Source organism: Bos mutus, chromosome 1 (genome assembly GCF_027580195.1).
Source record: "Bos mutus isolate GX-2022 chromosome 1, NWIPB_WYAK_1.1, whole genome shotgun sequence".
NCBI lineage: Eukaryota > Metazoa > Chordata > Mammalia > Artiodactyla > Bovidae > Bos > Bos mutus.
Genome location: NC_091617.1, coordinates 82,667,533 through 82,690,291, shown reverse-complemented (window position 1 = coordinate 82,690,291; position 22,759 = coordinate 82,667,533). Strand labels below are relative to the sequence as shown.

Here is a 22,759-nt window from a genome sequence, read left to right as displayed (position 1 = left end):
GGTCATTGACTTTAAAGGTTCTGGCTTTCATCCTGCTTTACCACCCACCAATATCACCACTGATGGTCTCATTTTCACCAGATACCCATGTGTCTGAGTGTTACTATTTGCATTTACACAGGGAATGTAGATAATTATCTGAGAGGCTCTCCCCAAAGCCCCCTGGGCTCATGTGACCAGGCAGTTGGGAAAGTCAGTCCCCAGCCCACCATGATGAGAGCACACAGGGCAGGGTCAGAAAGACCAAGCCCTCAACAGGGCTTCCCAGGTGGCACAGTGGTAAAGAACCCGCCTGCCAATGCAGGAGACACAGAGACGTGAGTTCGATCCCTGGGTCGGCAAGATCCCCCGGAGAAGGAAATGGCAGAGAATCCTCATGGACAGAGGAGCCTGGAGGGCTACAGTCCATGGGGTCACAAAGAGTCGGACATGACTGAGCACGCGCACACACATGCACATGCACACACAATGCAATGTTTCCTGGGTTCAGAAATGTTGCTTTCAGTAGTCACTAACTACTAATTGCCACTGTGAATGTAACAGACTTGAATTTGCAACAGCTTGGGTATGTAACATTTGTGAATCTGTGTCATTTCTGAACTTGTCTTATGCCTTACCATCTTCCTCTGATCACAGGCAAAGTTCTTACAGTGACCTTCAGAGCCCTTACCATCACTCAGAATTCACTCCAGTCACCAAGACCGTCTTACTGCCCTTTGAATACACTGAGACTCCTGCCTTAGGGCCCTTGCACTGGCTATTCCCTCTACCTGGAATATGCTTCTCCGGATACTCTTTTCACTCAAGTTACTTTATCAGAAAGAGCATCTATTCACCCTGTTTAAAGTAGCATCCCTACTTTGTTGTTGTTGTTTAGTCTCTAAGTCATGTCCAACTCTTTGTGACCCCAAGGACTGCAGCATGGCCAGATTTCCCTGTCCATTCCTATTTCCTGGAGTTTGCTCAAATTCATGTGCACTGAGTCGGCGATGTTATCTAACCATGCATACCCCGAACCCTGCTTTACTCCTTTTCAAGCATCTATTATTCCTTGACATTGTATTATATACTTGTTTGTTTTTGTAACATTCTCAACTGGAATGTTAGCTCATGAGAGCAGGGACTTTTGTTTTGTTCATGGATGTGGAGCCCTGGTACCTAGAATCCTGTCTGGCACAAATTAAGTACTCAATCAATATATGTTGCACTGTTTCACAAAGACTCACTCCTTACTAATGTCTAAGTCTCAGCCAGAACAATGTGTAATGTATTGTTTTTCTTTCAGGCTTCTATAGTGATCTTTTCTGGGAATGTAACATTCTACTAGGATGCAGTTTGATAACTAAAAATCCAGCATTTCTACCTAGACAAATTTGTTACTGTCCCCAAACTATTTATGACTCTCTCCATATTTCTGGGAAATTACTCAATAAATGCTCCTATTACTTTTTTTTATTGTGAAAGAATAGAATTTCACCCACAAAAATTCTGTTTGTCTAAGGTCAGACTCATGGGTTTCTTTGTACAGTCAGATTTTTCCCTCTGGTTTCTGCTAAAAGTGTTAAACCAAGGTTTGCAACCTCCATTCCCCTCGCCCCTGCTGTGTCTTTGCCCAGGCATGCACCCTCCACCCTTGTATTTTTCAAGTGTGACTTGGTGTGACTTGTGACCCCCTGGGCAGACTATCAGGAATGGGGCATGCATGGCTATCAAGGTCATGAGTGTCATTCAGGAATCAATAACAAAGGAGAAAGCTGAGCAGGTAAGAAGAAAAGGAAAATCCCCAGGTGTCAGAAACAAATGTGGGAGTGAAAACCAGAGTGATTAGTAATCAGGCAGCCTGGGCAGTCTGGGGGTGGGTGAGACCTGACCCAAATTAGTCCCCATCGCCATGAGTCTTGAATGTGACAGCATACAGAAAGAGAAAATGTGGCATGAGCCCACTGGAAGAGGGGATGGGGACTGAGATCTTACATAAAGGCCAGTGAAAAGGAGGCTGGTCCATCGGAGGTCACACACCAGGAGAGCACCAGGAGCAGAAAGACAAGGCAAGGAGAGCTGGGCAGATGCCAGGCCCTGGCCAAGCTGCCCAGGCATCAGATTATCAATTAGATCCAGTAGAAAAATTGGAGGGCTCGGCGGTGAAGTTATGGTCAAAACCCCATTTTGACTTTCAGCTGGTGAACTGCCTCTTGGATCCATGGCCCAGGATTGACTCCAGAAGACATACAACCCATGGACTGGGACTGTGTTTCCCAAGGTTTTCCACTCAGAATCCATAAGACTGAGAAGTGAGAACTTCTGTCTCTAAGGAGGCCCAGAAAGAATGGTCTAATGCCATTCGTGTGGCTGCACATTTCTTTAAAGCCCCAGGTTTTCCTTTCCGATTGCATAGCATCTTTGTATTGAAATCCAAAAGAAACTAAATGATGACAAGTTTTCCAGTGCTCGAGAGTCACAGCTCTCTGGTTCATATTCCCAGTTTCACGTGCTCATTTTTGAGAAGCACAAAGGTTGGTTAAGGCTTCAGAGACTACATAGAGATGTTGGTGGAGGCAGGGCTGAGAAGTTAGACCAGAAACCAGAAACCTAGAGGGAGGCCTCCTGCAGGAAGGCTTCAAGTCAGACAGGATGAGAGTCATACAGTTTGTAAACTCACAAAGATTGGTAAAAACTGGCTCCCAGAGGCAATGAGGCACTAGGGAGGGAAAAGCTGTCTACTTTTGCCATTCTGTAAACCAAATCTGATTAAAATTAGCATGTGAGTTTATCTAAGCTCCCTGGAATCAACTGAAACATTTCAAATTTCCCCTTCTAAATTAATTTCTATTCAGATACCGCTGATTCATATCAACCAAAAAAAAAAAATTCAGCTAGTAATTGTATATAAAATATTCTTATTTACTCCATTCATACTCCATACATACTGAATAAATAAAAACTTTATTCGATTTTTACCCATAAATGGTATCTTTGGTTTGATCACTTAAAAAAAATACAACTTCATGTAACCAAAATGCTTGAAGGATTTGGTTAACTAAGAATTTTGTTAATATTTTTATCTAAAAATATGAAAATCTGACCTGTAAAAATTAGTTTTGTAGTAGCCATGTTTGAGATATTTACAGATTTCCATGAGAGTTGACTCCTCAAATGAGGAGCTCTCATACAACACCCAGATCAGATACTAAGGAGAAAAAGGCTTTTGCAACCCCAAGTTAGGACTTTACATAAGAAATTCCAGAGGTGTTTACCCACTTTGAAAATTTTACTGAGTATTTCTCTTTTTCAAAATCAAGTAGGATAAGTAAATAACAACAGTACCTCAAGGACTTTCATAAATAGCAAAGCTCTATTTTCACAGCTATAAGCAAATATTTGCACTTCCCTGAGAGCACAGCTTCTTTGAGTTCAAGAGCTCTGTGTGGGTGGGTGGGTGGGTATTTCCTGAGGCCAATGCATGTAGAATGTGATGAAAGCTAAGAAGAGAATATTTATCTGTTGATGTTTGGGTGAGCTTAGCTCCCTACCCATTTCAGATCAGCCTTGGCAACTGGGGCCCTTTAACCTCCCTGACAGATTCCACCTCATCAGAGCCTCTGGGCCTCTCTCTCTTGGTCCAGCAAAACAAGAGACCTAGCCAAGCAGCCCAGAGGCCCCACAGCAAACAGGTCTTACTGCTAGTCCTGCTCTAACTTCGCCTCACTTCTAAGAAGTGGGTTCCTTATGCTCCTCTCCCTCTTCTTGAGAATGGAGTCATGCTCCCCAACTCCAGGGCCCCTGGCATCATTTTCCAGACTTGTGTCCAAACCTGACTTCCCCCTCCTCCTACCTTCTCCTCTTCCTTCCAGTCAAGGGTTCTCTATCCACTCATGGGACCTGACTCAAGATCCAGTAGGCTGTGCAGGACATTCTGCCTGAGTCCTAGGGCCCTTTGTCTCTGACTCACCTGGCACCAACCTGCCTTGTCCCCCTGCTGGCAGTATGTCTTATGACAGTTAACTTCTGTAAACTAGGTTTTTGTTTTTTCATCTAAGAACGGAAATTAGAATTTAAGAGCTTCCATTCCTAGCTAGAAATTTAAATCCTGATGATATAGAGTTCCCCCAAAATGACTTGAACTTTTTTTATATGCCTAAAAGTTACAGACTGACAGCTTCAAGTGTGGAGATCTGGATCTTCTTAGTAGGTGTATCTGTCTGCAACCCATTATTGACAGCCAGGTTTACAACACAGAGATCCTAAGTCCTCGATTTCCCAGCATAAGGTTGACCTGTTGAAAATCTGGGCTCAAAATTTTCCAATTGCTCTCATCCAAGGACAGTCAGAACAAGAAACACGTTCTTTCTGAGGGGAGGCTCTCTGTGTTGCCAATGATGCTGTCATTGAACTTCTGTGAAATTTCTTTCCTGACATTGTCTTTGAAATATGACTGATTCCTCCCAGAGCTCATAAGTGGTTTGTGAAGGTAACCCCAAGGAAAGACAAACATGTAAACAATGGCTGTATCATTGATCTAAGAGCACTGCTTCCCAAGGAGATCACTTGGATGGGCAAGAAAGACCTGAATGCAACCTCATAACTTCATGTACATCTCCTTTTCTCTAGCTTGATGAAAAGGAAAATTATAATATTGACAAGTGGCCCATTTACCTGCTTGTTGAATGTTTCTAGGGTGGAAATTTGTCTTGCTTTTTGGAGTCCCCAAGGCTTGCCAAACATAACAATTTCCAGGAATGTTTGCTGAATTGAAGTAGTTTAAATTGTTTCAGTTGAGAGCTTCATTAAGGTTATCAGTATTCATGGGTAAATGAGGTATGTGTTCTAAATTTCCACAAATATGTTTGTATTTTCCCACCTCAATTTTCACAGCAGGGAGCTAAAGTGTCACACCTGACTCTAAGACACAGAGCTTCTCAAACATCAACATGCATTTATATTTATCCTCAATGATCTATGCATAAATAGAATTTTCACTTATTTTCCAAGTCTGTTTTATCTGCTTTGAGCTGTAGTTTCTTCTAACCAAACTTGTCTATGAAAGTTAAATTCATTATCAACTCTAATACCTCTATCTTCCCAAACTGCTGAGATGTACAAGCACAAAATGGCACATCTGACATGAAATAAAACTCTATAAAGAGATTTGAAATCATATGATGAAAATAAAGGACATTAGGTAATGCAGTTACTATGTTGTTACCATTATTGTTGCTTTTTAAGTACAGCATCTGAAATAGGATATCTTAATCTGTTTCCCCAACTCGGGGATTAGAATGAATTTCCAGTGAGCTCATTTGAAAGCTCTATCTCTGAGAGTAAAGACCAGACTCTGTTCTTTAAGTCAAAACTGCGCCAACCTGATCCAAAAACCAAATAGGAGGGATTAAAAGGATCCTAAAAATGAAGCTTCCAGGCAGGTGGAGTCACAGGGACATGGACCCAAATCACTGTCTAAAAATTAGAACGTATACTGTCAAGAAGAGCCAGTCCTTCCTCAGCTGCCAGCAATGTAAGGATGTTTACATAAAACCAACAAACAAGAAACAAAACAGTATTCTGAGTCTCTGGAAAAACCTTTTCTACATTGTAATACAACTGTTGGACATTAAAAGGCTAGGGCACTGAGCTGTGCTGAAGGTACAATTCTGTCCGGCAGCGACAGTTCCAGGCTACGATGGGCCTCCTGTGATCATAAAAGATAGAGGTTTTTGATGAGGAAGAAAAAAGTTTTTCACATGTTCCAGAGTAAACAGGTCTTCCCAGACCCATCTCCCCAGAACTGTCAGATGGAACAACCTATGATACACTCTTGACAAGAGGCCCAAAGTTACCACACCAAAGATCCCGTGTGGTTTAAATATAAGGAAAAGAAGAAGAATGAAGAAAAAAAACCCTTTATTTCCCTGCCTTGCTGAGTGAATCCTCCAGCTAACCTGTCAGACCAAAAGATGAGCTGTTTTGCTTTGTGTTTTCCTGCTCTGAGATAGACGGCCAGACAGAACCTACACTGACTTCGAGATGGAAAAACCTGGGTTTAAACTCCTGGTTTAGCTACTTAGAATCTGACTGACCTAGGGCAATCACTTAGCCTCTCTCGGTTTCCTCACCTGTCAAATGGGAGTTTTAATATCCAGTAATCAGGTCATTAGGACAGTAAAAAGCATTGGTGTACAAAAGCGCCTGGTATAGAACCTGGCAGGGGACAGGTGTGTCCTGCATGTTAAGTGAAGTCGCTCAGTCGTGTCCGACTCTTTGCAACCCCGTGGACCAGGCTCCTCCGTCCATGGAATTTTCCAGGCAAGAGTACTGGAATGGGTTGCCATTTCCATCTCCATGTTAAGTATTACTCTTCTTTCCTCCTGAGGTAGGTCTCGCAAACATTCCTGGCTGGTCTCAAGTGTCCCAAAGCTGTGACTTCCGAGGAGCCTCCAGGGGGAGCCGCGGTGAGCCCCCAGTCCAGCCCCGCTGGTGTCCGAAGTAGGATCGAAGGGCAGGGCTGAGGGAGGCGGGCTCCCCGCATGACTCCGCCCTCCGCGCACCCGAGGTCAGACCGACACGGCTCCAGGCACGATCCTCCGAATATGGGTGTACGACTTCCTGATGGTGACGCTGCCGTGGTGGGACACTCCCCGGGGCAGGACGCATTCCTCAGTCAGTTTCTGGGCCTCGGGGTCCCAGCACAGCACCGTGGCGATGACCTCGTTCTTCTCGTCCCGCCCCCCAGTGATGTAGAGCCGGTTGTTGCAGGGCGCGATGCCGCAGCTGGCCCTCTCGTGGCTGAGCTGGGTCACCAGGCACCAGCTGTCCTCCAGGGGGCTGTAGGCGTACAGCGCTCTCATGGCCCCTCCTGAAGAGGAAACACCGTGAGCATTTCACTGCTTTTCTGGTTTTCTTCCCCGTTAACTACTAAACTACTACTGGTTAGGTCAAGTCTACCACCTTGCCGAAAGAAAAAGCAAATTCATGGCTCTCAAGAAAGCCAGAATGGGTAACTAGGGGAGGGAAGTCTCATGCTGGAAATAGTTCACAGCCCTTGAAACTCTGTAGCCGGGTGCTAATCAGGTTCTAAAGGACGCCTGACTTCCCGTGACTGCTAACATGTACCCTCAGACTGCTTCCTGGAGGAAATACCAGGTGGTGCATCAGGCAGACCTTGCTCATAAACCCGGCTCTGCAACTTTGGGATCTGTAACCAGGAACACCAAGACCATGGTGGTTATTAGAAAACAGAGGGATCAGGCACATAAAGCACCTGGCGGAAAGCCTGGTACACAGAAGTCTTTTACTGATATACATGACAGTGACTAAAAGTGGGGGCATCTCTAAACTGAGCATGACAGGGAACACCAGCTCTGGTAACCCATGGAGATCAGACCTTTGAGGTCAGGTCATGAGTCTGACTAGTAAAAACACAGGAAACCTGAAGCAAAGGAGAAAAGAGATTTTTGCCTTAATCTGTTCCCATATTTTGCATTCAGGAAGCTTTCTGTGGTTAGTGCTTACTTGCTGAAGTTATTTATTTTTGGTATTTCCTTAATCAGTAGTTCTCAACCCTGGCTGTACTTTAAAATCACCTGCACATTAAAAACACCTGGCACTGTGGCCAGTATCCTCCTCATTCTGATATTATTGGTCTGGACAAGCCCCAGCTACCCATGTTTTTGTAAAAAACTCCATAATGAGTAGTCAGGGTTGAGATTTATCATCCTTAACAATTACATGCCCACTGTGGTCTGGCTGGTCAGGCTCTCCTTCCTGCTAAATGCCACCTTTCAGAGCCCTCAAAGCAAGTGGGAGAATAAAATTCCCATGAATACAAGGTAAGAAATAATGGTAGCTGCCATTTACTGGGCACTTATACTGTGCATATTCAATTTCTGTGCAATTGCTAATGCTTACAACACACTTTGTTCCCATAGCAACTTCTGGCTTCCCCTTACCAGGGCCCCATTGTCTATCTGCTCTGCGTGTCTACTAAATGTGGGCTATTTCTGTCTCCAGGACTGAAAGAGAAATTCTACCAAGGCCTGGACCAATCACATCTTCTTTTCCTTTTGAACCCCACCCACATCATGCCATTTGTTCACTTACCAACTACATAGATACGGTCCCGGAAACTCACTGCATTGATGCATTTAGCCTCTACTGGCATGGCCGACTTTAAATTCCATTTATTGGTTGAAGGATCATAACACTGAGTCTTGTCCGTCGCCAGTTTCCCGTTGGGCCCTCCCCCAATCACATAGAGCTTCTTCTTATGACTGGTAGCTGCGAAGGAACTGACGTGGATAAGGAGGGGCGCAGCCTGCAGGGGCACAGGGGCACCAGGAGAAGCTCTCAGTCACACTGCCCAGATTGTTGCAGTGGTTCACAGGACACAAGTCAGGAGTCAGGGAACACAAGGCCGGGCATCCTTAGCCTAAAATCACAAGGCCTGTGGGCTTGACTCCCTTGAGATAGAGAAGATCAAAGCATACATTTCCCACCCTCCCTCCTGGCTCTGGTTTCTAGTCTATTTCTCCCAGAGTCCAGCTCTCAGGGGAGGTGGGGTGTAGACAGCAATAAGTGTATACGAGATGAAACCAGTCAATGTTGGAGGAGATTGCTTTCTCAAAAATGTATATTCATATTTAGTCATGTGCTCCTTCATTCAAAAAATATTTACTGAGTGCCTACTATGTCCCAGGCATTGTCCTTAGCACTTATAGTTAGGAAGAATTGCTGGTATAAGGGTTCCAGGTGTTATCTATAGGCAGATCTCCAGAGCTGGTTCATTTTGCTTAATTGAAACTTTATGCCCATTGATGAACAAAGCTTTGCCTTTTCTTGAGTATGATATGTACCTGAGATTGTATTGCTAAAGTCTTATATGAAGACATACACGTGGTTCATCGTTATAGGCATGTGATTAAGGGCTGACTCTTAAATACTACCAAATGACTCTGGGTTTCAACAGTGTAGTCAAGGGATCCCTGTGTGCCCAGTGTGGAGAAATCAAGGGCAGATGGTGTCCTAGGAGACAGAGATTCTAGACCAAGACATGCAGACCAAGATAGGATCAAGCCTGCACTCCACATCTGAGGTACTGGCCAGGATAGGACAGGTACCCACACAGAGTTCCCCCACTGGGAAGAAAGTCATTTCTGTGACCTGACCAGAAATGCTGAATCGATGGTACCACCAAAAATATTCTCAATGGGAGGAGAAAGATCAGAAAGCTGTATACCTACGTTGGCAGATAGCTTTTATTTTTTTTTTAAGTTTTGAAGCAACCATACAGAGTCACTCATAGAAATGATCTTTACCTCTGACCAGCAGTTGTGGAATGGGTCGTAGGTCTCCACGTTGTTGATTCTCTGCAAGCCGTCGAAACCTCCAAGCACGTAGACCTTGCCCCCCAGCACCACCATCTTGTGTCTCCAGCGGCCTATGTTCAAATACTCAATTTGAATCCATTTGTTTATTGAAGAATTATATTTCCAAACATCGTGCTGTGTTTCTTTACCACCTGAAAGACATATACAGCATTTAAGAAACCACCGGATGTGTAACAAGTACAGCTTCTCCCATAATTTCCCACAAGCCTGTAAGTGTTCCCTTCCCAAACCAACACCAACCCCCACTCCACCCCGCCAGGCAAAAAAATTCATGAAGATGTGTGCAGTGTAGGTGGGGAGACAGAGCCAGCACAGGGAAACAGGGAGACACAGTGTAAGGCTGTGCCATGTGTCACCTCTGTGCTGCGAGAGTTCGGAGAAGAGGCTACATGAGCTAAGTCCAGAGAAGGCTTCAGGGAAGTGGTACCCAGGTCTGCCTAGGCGAGTGGGTGCCAGCAGAAGCCTGCACTCAGTGTCTGTATGGCCGAGGAGCAAGAGGTCAGGCAGGACAGGTTAGGTTGGACGATTGTGGGTGAGAATAGTAGGGCCTTATGTGCTCAGTCACTCAGTCATATCTGACTCTTTGTGACCCCATGGACTGCAGCCCACCAGGCTCCTCTGTCCATGGAATTCTCCAGGCAAGCGTCCTGGAGTGGGTTACCATTTCCTACTCCAGGGGACTTCCCAACCCAAGGATCTAACCCATGTCTCTTGCATCTCCAGCATCGCAAATGGATTCTTTACCACTGAGCCACCTGGAAAGCCCGGTAACGGCCTTGACCAGCATCAAAATAGAAAGCAGCTTAAGTTCTATGTTTGCTTATTTATTAATATTTAAACAAATGCAAGCCTGGAGAAATCACCATGAAATCTTAGAAAATTCTTTGGTTCATATCTCTGATCTATATAAAAACATAAGTGAGGTTTGTCCTACTTTGAAATTATCACTGTTGGAACTGAATGAGATGCTCACAATAGAGTGATGAGCTGGTAAAAAAAAAAAATTTCAAAACAACTCAATAAACAGAAAATACAGATTTCAGTTAAGGAGAGAGACCAAGACAAAGGAGAACTGACTTTTTTGGTGACTTTAATAAAATATTTTAATGACTTTGTATTTCCTTTTCCCCATCAGCACAGAGTACTGCTAATTATTAATACTTAAAAGATGTAGTTTTCAGACTTTCAACTGTGCGCTAGTGTGGAATTGAGTATCACTGGTGACGCTCTGTGTCATGAGTGTTTCTCAAGGGTGGAGCCTCGAGGTGGGATTCCTAGGTCAGGGGCGTGCCCACCTTAATTTTCATAGGTGCTGCCAAAGAGCCTTTAAAGCTGTCCTGGTTGACCTTTCCTCATACCCCACCCACAGCAGATATCAGGAGGGTTTTTTTGGTTGGTTTGGTTGCTTTACATCCTGATAGAGAAAAATGATGTAATAGTTTGGTTTTTCCCTGCTACTAGGGAGATTGAGCTTCTTCCTCTTCTGTGAGCTTTTTGTTCATATATTTTAACCATTCTTGGGGAGTGGGATTGTGCACCTTTTAAAGTTCTCTATTCAAAACACTGTGATAGTGATCCCATTCAGGTAGTATCCAAAATTATAAAATACTATATACTTTCAAAGAAATGTATGCAAACATTATTAAAAGGAGGAGAAAACCTACGATTTTTACTTCAGGATGTAAAAGAAGATCTGATTAACTGGGCAGGCATATCGTGTTACACAGATGAGAAGACAAGTTATTGCAAAGATGTCAGTCCTCCCCAAGTTAACCTCTATGTTGGGTGTCTTCAGGGCTTTTCATGGATTTCAGGACGTGAAGTGACCATTCTAAACTTCATTTGGAAGAGTAGATTTGGGAACATTTCTAAGAAACATTTGAAAAAGAAGGAGTGAGAGAGCTTTCCCTGGCAAATATCAAAATAAATAAATATCAAAATACCAAAAAGCTATGATAATACAAATAATGTGCTACCAGCGTAAGATGAGACAAACTGATCAATTAAAGGCAAGGTACAGAAATAGACTAAAAGATATAGAGATTATGAAAAATGGCTATTTGTTTAGAGAAAAATTAAGTTAGATCCCTATTTCACATTACACTTAAAATTGAAGTGTAAATGCTATAGTAGAAGTAACTGGAGAATATATGATAGAAGATGTTAAAGATCTTGGGGGTGGTGAGGGGCTTTCTAAGCCTCTCAAGAAACCTAGAATCATATAGAAAAGAAAGTTACTATTTGAAATATAAAAAGTTAAAAGACAATCACTATCTGAGAGAAAGTATTTACAATACAAATAGCTTCCCTGGTGGCTCAGACGATAAAGAATCTGCCTGCAATGCAGGAGACCCAGGTTCGATTGATCCCTGGGTTGGGAAGATCCCCTGGAGAAGGGAATGGCAAACCACTCCAGTATTCTTGAAATCCCATAGACAGAGGAGCCTGGTGGGCCACAGACCATGGAGTTGCAAAGAATCAGACACGGCTGAGTGATTAACACAATAAGAACTCCAAAAATTAAGAAGAAAGAGACAACCAACCAATAGAAAAACAAAGGATAGGACCAGCTCATTTTTTTAAAATATACATTTAACTAATAAATAGATGAAAATATATTCAATCTCACTAACTTAGAGTGTAAATTTAAACATTCAAGTCCATTAAAATGTAATTGACAATAAAAAATGTTAACAAGGATGTAGAAAATTGGCACTGTCACTCATTATTGGTTGAACTGTAAATTGGTACAAACTTTCTGGAAGACAATTTAACAATATCTACAAAAATTCTAAATTTACACATCTTATGACCACTTCCAGGAATCTTTCCATATAGCAGCACAAGTTCATAAATATATATATATTTGATATATATATATGAAAATGTCTGTTGTGGCCTTTTTTTCAGGGGGAAAATAGACATTGAAAAAAATTATGGTTCATTCATTCAACAGACAGCCCTGAAACTGGTAAAAGAGCAACAATACCAATCCTCACAGTGATGATAATGATGAGTAATACTGTTGGGCTCTCACCCTGTGCTTGCGATTGTGCTGTGCTTTATGTGTATTATACACTTAACACATACAGTGGATCATGTAATGATGTCTAGAATAGATCATTAATTGAGTACAAGTTTCTGTTGATTTAGTATAACAAGCATTCTTTTGTGTATTGCTTGTATCATTTTTAAAAAGACAACAACAAATTGAAGACAGGGAAAAGAGAAGTTGTAGAATAAAATAACAAGTATTGTATATGTGGCAAAGACTGACCATGACTACCAAACCTGTCTTTTCCTCCTGAGCACATGGCTAAACTACATTTCCCAGCCCCGCATCATGGGGGTACAGGGAGGGCATGTGGCTGGTTCTTGCCAATAGAATGTGAGCAGAACTGATGCCTCGTGTCCAGGCTGAGGCTGTTGTGAGCAGGTGTGCCTTCTCAACTTGTTCAGTTCCTTTCTCTTCCCAAAATGCATCAAGCTTTAATTTCAGGTCACTTGTGGAAACAGCTGCATCATGAGATGGAGGGAGCCTAGGTTCCTGAAGAACTGAGTGGAGCAGGTGCTCTCCCTCAGCCCCCATGCTCAGCCCCAATTAGCACTACTGTGCTAATTCACTGAGACTTAGAATTTGTTGCCGCGGCTAGCATTACTTACTCTAAGACAATACAAAACCATTTTTGTAAAAAAAAAAAAAAAAAGTAAAAATGTAGGATTGTAATGGAGCAGAGAAACTGCCATATTTTATTTTATACTCCTTGTATTGCTTAAATCTTCTAAAACAAAAATATTTCTATAAGATAAAAGAAAGCTGAAATCTAATCTATGGTATTAATGTATTCAAGGAAGAACTGACCTGCCCTTTTTTCTGAAGGAGACCAGCTCTGGGAATAAGCTCTTCCCTAAACAAGTTTAGACTAGAGAAAACCTCCAAAAGAGGGGATGGGATGTTTGTCTCTTCCATTGGCACCTCAAGAAGAGCTAGGTGGCTTTTGATGTCATGGGAGAGCGTGAGACTGAGACAACATGGATTGGAATGTGTGACTTTGGGTAAGTTCCATACTTTCTGAGCCTGTTTTCTCCATTTGTAACCTGGAGATTAAAATCACCTACCATATGGAGTTGAAGTGAGAGGCAAATAACGCTACCAAAGTGTAAGTTTATTTACACTAAGTGCTGTAAAGATGGTAGAGACTGTGTCACTCAGTAGTTATTGAACATTTACTATGTGTCCAGACACAGTGCTAGGCATTGGAAATACAGTATTGACTTATGGAATTCAAGGACTAATGGGAAACAAGCATAGAGTAATTACAAATAATTAAACAAACAACTTAGAAGTAAGAAATGAAAAAGTACTGAGTGCTATTGGAGCATCTAAAGGCAAGATCTAATAAACTTGGGGGAGGGGTCAGGTTTTTATCCATTACTGAATAAATTACTGAATATTCATTACTGTATTACCAATGCTCAGTGACCTTTGCCTACAGCAGACACCAGATAAACTCTAGCAATACTTTCCTTCTTCCTTTTCCAGAAAGTACAGGACCTGTCTGCCTGTTCCTCCAGTTCTTAGGACAATACTAATCAAGGATTAGGGTTCGTTTAGTAATAATCCCCTCTCCACGATAAGACCATCTGAGTGCCTGGTTTCCACATTCTGACCCAGTCAGTGCTAGATCAGTGCCATCCACACTAATTCTTCTAGGATGGTTGCCTGGCTCTCACTCAGGGAAGCACGTAGTGCCTTGGGAACTGGCTTTGGTATCACATAACTTCTGCTTACCTGAGATGTAGACCTCATTTTTTAATGTCACGCATGCAAACTCCACCCACTTCTTATTCTCACTGTCCAGCTCGTGCTCTGTCATGGGGAGCTTGGCCACCTCCAGGCGGCTGCGCCTCAGGGGATCCAGGCAGGTTACCTCCGCCACAAACCGTTCATCCTTCGTGCAGCCACCAATGATCATGAATACCTCAGACTGGAACTCATGCATTCTGGGCTTGGTGCGCTCCGAAATGATCTGGAAAACCAGTGGGAGTACAAAAGGCAGAATGGTACAGTGGTTCATAGCTCAGGTTATAGAACCAGGGTAAAAGAACCCGATTCCTGACTCTGCTACGGTATGACCATGTGACTTCACCTCCTTGAGTATCACCTTCTGTATAACGGAGATTTTAGTGGTAACAACCTCATAGTTTTGTCAGGAAGATTAAATGGGCTAATATACTTAGTGTGCTTGGCCTCGGGCCTGATGGATAATAAGTACTCAGTAAAGGTTATCGGTTGTAGATTTTACTACTTTTTAAGAAGTTCAGATCTGTTTACAATCAAATGCACTTCCTGCATCTTCTCTCTTGCTTGGTTGGAAGCACTGAATCCTAGAATTTAATTTCTGGCCACCTTCCACTGCCCCTTGGTTTCAATTTCTTGATGATATCCCAGACTTTGCTCACTACCAGGCCTCTTTAGAGGACTGGAAGAGAAGTCCTGACTGGGCATATAAGAGCATCCAGAGACTTAGGAGAAAAGAACCAAAAGGGAACAGAATGTATCCAGGGAGGTCAGGGGACTGGGTCCCAACATCAAGCATATGACCCTTCAGAGCCTTGAACAAGTGAAGAAATTCATACCACAGATATTTGAACCCAGCTGAAGGAGCAGAGGTTTGGGGTCAGATACACCAGCGTTCCTTCCTGCTTTCACCACCTATGGCCATGTGACCTTGGAGAAGAGACGCAGTCTCTATAAGGGCCTGTGATCACACCTCAGCCACCAGGCTGTTGTGAGCATGCATGAGGTTGTAATGTAGAGGGCGGAATCGAGCATCTGGCACACACACGGCCCTTGAAAACTAGTCAAAGGGGACAGCGGGAGCAGTGGGAGATGTCATGTTGATGTTAGGAATGAAAAGGGAGAGGTGCCCTCCTCCTGGTCCAGCCAACCCTGGGCTTGATGGGGGAGGTTCTACAGGTGTAGGACCTTGATGGGAGACAGAGAGGCAGCACCCATTTCCCACGTGACCAAAGCGGCTTCTTTTTCCTACAAAGTTAAGCTGACCTAATATGGATCATGGAACTTCAGTCTTGCCTACAGATGGTGACACACAGGTCACAGTAGCAAAGACTGAAGCCCACAAATGGTGAATCCAATCAATAGTCACATGCAATCAGGCCAGCCAATGTCCAGCATCTACTTCCCAGAAGAGACTTTATTTTTCTGTGCCAATCAGATCAGATCAGTCACTCAGTCGTGTCTGACTCTTTGTGACCCCGTGAATCACAGCACGCCAGGCCTCCCTGTCCATCACCAACTCCCAGAGTTCACTCAGACTCACGTCCATCAAGTCAGTGATGCCATCCAGCCATCTCATCCTCTGTCGTCCCCTTCTCCTCCTGCCCCCAATCCCTCCCAGCATCAGAGTCTTTTCCAATGAGTCAACTCTTCGCATGAGGTGGCCAAAGTACTGGAGTTTCAGCTTTAGCATCATTCCTTCCAAAGAAAGCCCAGGGCTGATCTCCTTCAGAATGGACTGGTTAGATCTCCTTGCAGTCCAAGGGACTCTCAAGAGTCTTCTCCAACACCACAGTTCAAAAGCATCAATTCTTCGGCACTCAGCCTTCTTCACAGTCCAACTCTCACATCTATACATGACCACAGGAAAAACCATAGCCTTGACTAGACGAACCTTTGTTGGCAAAGTAATGTCTCTGCTTTTGAATATGCTATCTAGGTTGGTCATAACTTTCCTTCCAAGGAGTAAGCGCCTTTTAATTTCATGGCTGCAGTCACCATACAATAAATTTTGATCCTCAGTTCTTGAGGCTGAACCGTGGCCATTAAGTGTGTAGCAGGGCTCTCTTCTGTGCGTCAGCAGAAGGGAGTATGACTCTGTGTGGCAGGACAATCCTGGGCTGAGCCTGCAGCACTGACAGTGGAAAGGCCAGCTGGGATGAGGGTGGGGGGTGGTCCTGAGAACTTGGAGGCACTATGAGATTACCAAGCTGGTAGGAGAGGATTGAACAATGCATTGGCACCGAAGACAAATCTGTCCCATCTGAGATTTCTCCCTCCAGCCTCTAAACCATCCTTCCAGGTACAACCTCCAGCACCAATCTGTCCTCTTTCAGGGAGGATTTGGGGATTATAGAGCGATGTTTAGAGGACAGCACTAGCCTCCCAGAATTGGTTTCCTGTGACTCACTCTGGTTCAGAGAAGCAGGCCCCAGCTTCCCCTCTTTAACCACCTTATGCACAGTGCCTGCTCTGCCACATCAACAGCCTGCTGACTAGCCGGGGACCACACTAGCTGTGATCTTACTCCTGACTCCCAGGCTGGCATCCTAGTCCTGCATCCTGGCCTGCGGAAGACTGTGTTCCCACTGACTGAATCATGCTCTGCTGCCTGCTGTCAGGATCTCCCCATATCTGTCCTCAATTTCCCACACTACCTCCCAACCACTCACCCTGTGATCTTTTTGACATCATTGTCACTGTCACTTTGCTCTTTTCCCCGGGAAGCCATTCTAGCCTTTCCACAGATGCTCCCACAGTCCTGAATTTCCCTATCACAGCACTTTTCACCCTCATCTAATTTATTCTAATATCCCTCATGGCTGGAACAGCCCTTTTCTTCAACAGATCTCAGCACCAAGAACAATATCTGGAGCTTGTGGGCTTCCATAAATGATGGATGGATGAATGAATGAAAGAATGGGCAAGCTAGTTGACCCAGCACCTGATAAAGATATCATTTTTTCCAGTCTAGATCATGTGGTAACCAGCTTCCACAGGGCTCCCAGCAATCCCCACCTCCTGGAACTAACATCCTGTGTTGTTCCCTCCACATTGCTCCCGGGTTGATCTCTATGCCAATAGAATACAATAGTGACAGTATACTACTTTTGAAATTAGGTTATGAAGGCACTAGGATTCCATCTTGATTGCTGTCTTTCCTGGGTCATTTGCTCTGAAGGAAGCCAGCTGCTATGCAGGGGCCAACCGTCAGCAAGGAAGTAACACCTGTCAACAATCTTGTGGAGGAGCTTGGAAGTGGATACTCCAGCCAGCTCTGAGCTTTGAGATGACTAACTGCAGCCCCAGCCAGTAGCTTGACTGCAACTTCAGAAGAGCCCCTAAGCCAGAACCACCCAGCTAAATCACTCCCAGATCCCTGACAATTATGAGATAATAAATGTTTGTTGTTTTAAACTGCCTTTTGGGATAATTTGTTGCATAGCAATAGATAATATAATCATCCAGTTCATGGATCAGGCTGGGTATTGAGACCTGCCTTCCCTAGTGGCCCAGAAGGTAACCGGAGTCAAATCCCTGGGTCAGGAAGATCCCCTGGAGAAGGAAATGGCAACCCACTCCAGTATTCTTGCCTGGAAAATTCCACGGACAGAGGAGCCTGCTGGGCTACATGGAGTCACAAAAGAGACATGACTGTGTGATTGAACACACATGTAAGGTCAGCTATACTTTACAAAATATTAACCTCAAAGGCATGACAAATGCCAATCAGATATCAGAGATGTGCGAATTTGCAGATACAGGGAAATGTTTGCCAGTGAATCACACACAACAATCAGGTCTACCCAGTTTATTTTCATATTGTTAGAAAGAGCAAAGAATTGCACCTTACTGAGTACTCTTGGTCCAAAGAGCCCATTTGAAAGGACTGAACAGAAGTAACCAAACTACTTGGATAAAGCTCACATGGGTGAGCTTCTGACACTCTGTCCTCAGGAGTAAGCCCTCCTGACAGCACACATATCACAGCAGCATTTGTTATAGATCAAGTTGGCCCCTGGAAACTTTGGAGGCAATGAAATGAAGGGGCAACTTTCTCTGCCCCAAAAGACCTCTCCCAATGAAGGTACCAGCTACTACTTCTAGATCGAATGTAAATTGACATTTGCCTTTAGGTTCTAACATTTGACTCTGTCACCACCACTGTGGGCTTAAAAGGAGGAACAAGGTTAAGTCTGGGAAAGGAGGGTTAGGAGGAGAAGGATGTTCACAGCGTATCCTCCAGACTTCCACTTGAGTCATCAGGAATAAAGCCAGGCTCATGCAAGCAGTGAGAAGACTGAGAATTTTGGAAATCAACTGGCAATGAGACCCAACTCAGAGATCACAATGGTTGGTTGGCTCAGTTACCTAAACAATAGAATGAGAATAAGAAAGTACCCCAAGCACTTGGGGCAATAAGACAGAAAAAAATTAGGACTGAATGGAAAGAGAGATTTTAGCCTCAGAGAAAGAAAATGCTTAATGCTTGATTGTGCCATAAAGGAACTGAGTGAGAATAGGAACAGTCTTTATTTCTAGGACACTTATCGTGTGTCAGACACTGTGCTAACACATTTCATTCATTATCTTATTTAAGTCTCAAAACAATTCCATCAGCTGGTAGGTATTATCTTCCCCATGTTACAAAGGGGAAGAAAGCTGAGCACTGAAGAATTGATGCTTTTGAACTGTGGTGTTGGAGAAGACTCTTGAGAGTCCCTTGGACTGCAAGGAGATCAGTCCTGGTGTTCATTGGAAGGACTGATGTTGAAGCCGAAACTCCAATGCTTTGGCCACCTGATGCAAAGAGCTGATTCATTTGAAAAGACACTGATTCTGGGAAAGATTGAGGGTAGGAGGAGAAGGGGACGACAGAGGATGAGATGGTTGGATGGCATCACCGACTCAATGGACGTGAGTTTGGGTAGGGTCCGGGAGTTGGTGATGGGCAGGGAGGGCTGGCATGCTGCAGTTCATGGGGTCACAAAGAGTCGGACATGACTGAGTGACTGAACTGAACTGAACTGATGTTACAAGGATTGAGCTTTAGGGCAGCTAAGTTGCTTTCCCAAGGTCACACTGTAGGTAAATTGTGCAATCAAGATTAAAGTCCAGATTCACCCAACTAGAAGTCCAAGTTTCTGACACTGGGGACTTTTCTAGTTATCAGTATTCTCTCTGGTCCTAAATCCAAAGCCTATAATCCCACTCCCCACTCCTCCATCACAAATACAAAAAGCAGAACAGTTTTAGCAGCAGCAATTTTGCAGAAGACATAGTAGGGACAATTTATATAAGAGGAAACCCTTTACAGCTGCCTCTTAGGGAGTTCGGAAATGGGAAGCAGAAACAAAAACAGCAGGAATGTTGGCAGTTGATCAAGACTCTATGCTTTAAATGCTGAACTGAGAGCAGTTGCAGAGATTGATCTTGTCTTCAGGAATATGAGGGCTTTCCCATTGCTAAGCCGCCTGCCAGTGACCCACATTTCAACATAGGATCCTTGTGGTGGTCTGGTTCTCTATCAGTCTACTCATCACCCTTCATTTGCTTAGTGTCCTATCTTCTCTAAAAGAGAAGATACGGGAGTTTATTAAGGTAGAGACTGTTTTGTGGTGTTTGGGGCCATGTCTGGCATATAGTTGGTATTCATGATTTATTTGTGAAGAATGAAAGTATAGCATATTAAAATATATAGGGTGCTGCTGAAGTTGAACTTAGGGGGAAAATTATAGCACTAATGACAATATTAGAAGAAAAGAAAAGAAAGATTTCAAAATAATGACCTTCAATTCCTCCCTAATAAACTGGAAAAAGAAAAGAAAATTCAATCTGAAGTAAGCAGATAAAAGAAAATAATTAATATAGAAATAAGGGGAATAGAAAGTGTAAAAACAATAGAGAAAGTCAAATGAAACCAGAAGTTGGTTCTTTGAGAAAATCAATAAAATTGATAAAACTCTAACCAGACTGATCAGAAAAAAAAAAAAAAGGAGACACAAATTACCAGTATCTGGAATGAGAAATATGACATCACTGCAGATTCTACAGATATTAAAGAGGATAATAAGTGGACAACTTTATGCCAATAAATTCAGCAATGGAAAATTCTTTGAGAAATACAAACTCCCAAGGATAATTTTAGAAGAAATAGAATTATAGATATAGATATTAAAGAAATATAATTTGAAGTTTTAAGTTTAAAACCTTCTCTCTCACACACACACAAATTCCTTCTGGTTCTGATAGCATCACTGATAAATTCTACCAAATATTTAAGAATGTGCTTGCAAAGTGAATAAGTGACAATGGATCTGAAGATAACACAGAACTAGAAAAGTACACACAGAAAAGAAGGGGCTCCCAAGGGGCTCTGAAAGACAATTCCTAAACTCTCTTGGCTAATATTCTACCAATGGCATAATGAAGAAGGCTTGGTAGCCAACCTCAGAACTGCTGTATAGTGGTATTTATGTGTGGTGTACATGGGTTGTATAGTGGTGTACATGTGAGGCTGTTCATGCATACAGACTTGACAAGCTGTCCTTCTATCGTTACTTCTTGATTGTTTTGTTCCTCTCCACTAAGCTTATTCTAATTTTTATAAAATTCTGAATATAACATTCTTCAGGAATTGTTAAGCAGAACCAGGCAGATACAAATGATACTTTTATTTACCATCTTGGTACCCATTTATTCATTCAAAAAACATTAAGCACTCCTTTGCTATATATACCAAGGACTCTCTTAAGGTCTGCATGAATAGTCCAATAAGACATATTTCCTACCATAACAAGTACCCTGTCTCGAGATATTTATAGATGAGGAATTTAATGGTTAACAGGCAATGACTGGTGCTATGACAGAGCAATGCCATGACGCTTTAAGAATGACAGGGGCCTCTGGAGAAGGTGATGCTTAAACTGAGTTTTGAAGCTGGAACAGAAGTTAACTAGATGAAGCAGAGGAAAAAGTCGTTTAAGCAGCATTAGCCTGCATTCTCCAGTACTCTTGCCTGGAGAATCCCAGGGACGGGGGAGCCTGGAGGGCTGCCGTCTATGGGGTTGCACAGAGTGGGACACGACTGAAGCGACTTAGCAGCAGCAGCAGCAGCAGCAGCCTGCATTAGCCTGAAGGCTGAAAAAGCATGTCCACCTTGAGGAATTACAAGCGGTGCACTAGGACCAAGAGGAGAGAGAGGTTGGAGATGACACCAGAGCAGTGAGCAGGAGGCTGGGCTCTGAGAGTTTAGGCACAAGTGTGGGCTTTATCCTGAGGGTGGTGGGGAGCCAGTGAAGAGACTAAACCCAGGAGAAAATGATTAGGCTTGAGTTTTAGATCAGCAGGAAGGCCAGATGAGGGGCAGGAAGTTGAGTTTTGAGAAATTTTCAGTTCAGGAAGGAAATAATAAGAGTCTGAACCTAGGTAATGTCAGAGGAGATCTAATGTTTCCCCCAGAAAGGGGAAAGTGGGAAAACAGCAGCCCTGTGGAATGATGACTGGACTGGACAACTGGACAGGGCATCCTTCCTGCATATGTGTGGCTCCCCACCAGACTCCTGCCCTTACACTGCTGAAAGAAGGATGTGCCAGGCATGGTGCTAGGTGATTTCCAGATCTCACCTAATCCTCTCAGTAGCTGTCTACCCTGTAGTATCATCCCCATTTTACAGATCAGAAACCCGAAGCTTCTGGACTGCCTGAATCAAACTATAAACTTAATAACATCTTTTTCTTCATGCCCTAAGGATTTGTGAGCCAGTCTCGCCTGTATCTCTGGGAGGTCTGCTAATCCCTTTGCTGGTTATCTATAGCATCTCTCATCACCAACTTACCTCATTGCCAGAAAGGTGGTACATTCTGGCTTCCTGGAGCAGTGGGAAGACCTCCGGGCACTGCCGGATGAGAGGATCAGCTTCCACCATCTCCACAAAGTACCACGGGTCCAGAAGCGGCAAGCGCACGTTCTCCAGGATGTAGGGGAGCAAACAGAGGCGTTCTGACTGCTTGTGCCTGACCCAGCTCATCACAGTCTCAAACACCTGAGCCTCCTCTGTCACATAAAGGTCGTCACTCTTCAAAATGTGATACAGAGTGTCCACAGGAAGTTCCAGGAACTCCTCAGAGTTCAGGATCTGCACAAAGTTCTGGATGATGTAACTCTGAACCTGCTTCTTTAGACTGTCCAAGGAATGTGTGTCTGCCAGCCTCAGGATTCCAACACAGTTTTCTGGGTTCAAGGCTTCTGTGAGGAAGCTAGCACAGGCATCCACCATCCGCAGGAACTAAGAGAACAGAAGAATAGCAAATCAGGCCAGAAAATGACCAGTCCACAAAGAGGTTGATCAGCGAGTTGTATGTAGTAGCAAAAATTTAGAAAGAACTCAAGTGACCCAAATAGGGGACTAGCTAAATAAATGAAAAAAAGGTCGTATTTTCAACAGCTCTAGCATCATTAAGAAAGCATGCTGTATCCAGCACAGCCAAAAATAAATAAAATTTTAAAAATTAAAATAAAGACACGGAGTGTACTTGGAACCAGAGAGGTCCTGATGGGTCTAAAAAAAAAGAAAAA

General features: G+C 43.5%; 1 protein-coding gene across 1 annotated transcript in view; it reads right to left on the bottom strand.

Moving 5' to 3' along the window:
- Positions 1–2,941: 2,941 nt before the first annotated feature.
- The window catches only part of KLHL6 (kelch like family member 6), a 56,344-nt gene continuing 36,526 nt past the window's right edge, over positions 2,942–22,759 (bottom strand). The window contains exons 3-7 of the mRNA XM_005909540.3: positions 22,020–22,469; positions 14,173–14,410; positions 9,309–9,511; positions 8,095–8,308; positions 2,942–6,850 (exon numbers count right to left, since the gene is read on the bottom strand). Of these exons, the coding sequence (XP_005909602.1) occupies positions 6,549–6,850; positions 8,095–8,308; positions 9,309–9,511; positions 14,173–14,410; positions 22,020–22,469 (1,407 nt within the window). The 3' untranslated portion in view covers positions 2,942–6,548. The remainder of the gene's footprint in view (positions 6,851–8,094; positions 8,309–9,308; positions 9,512–14,172; positions 14,411–22,019; positions 22,470–22,759) is intronic.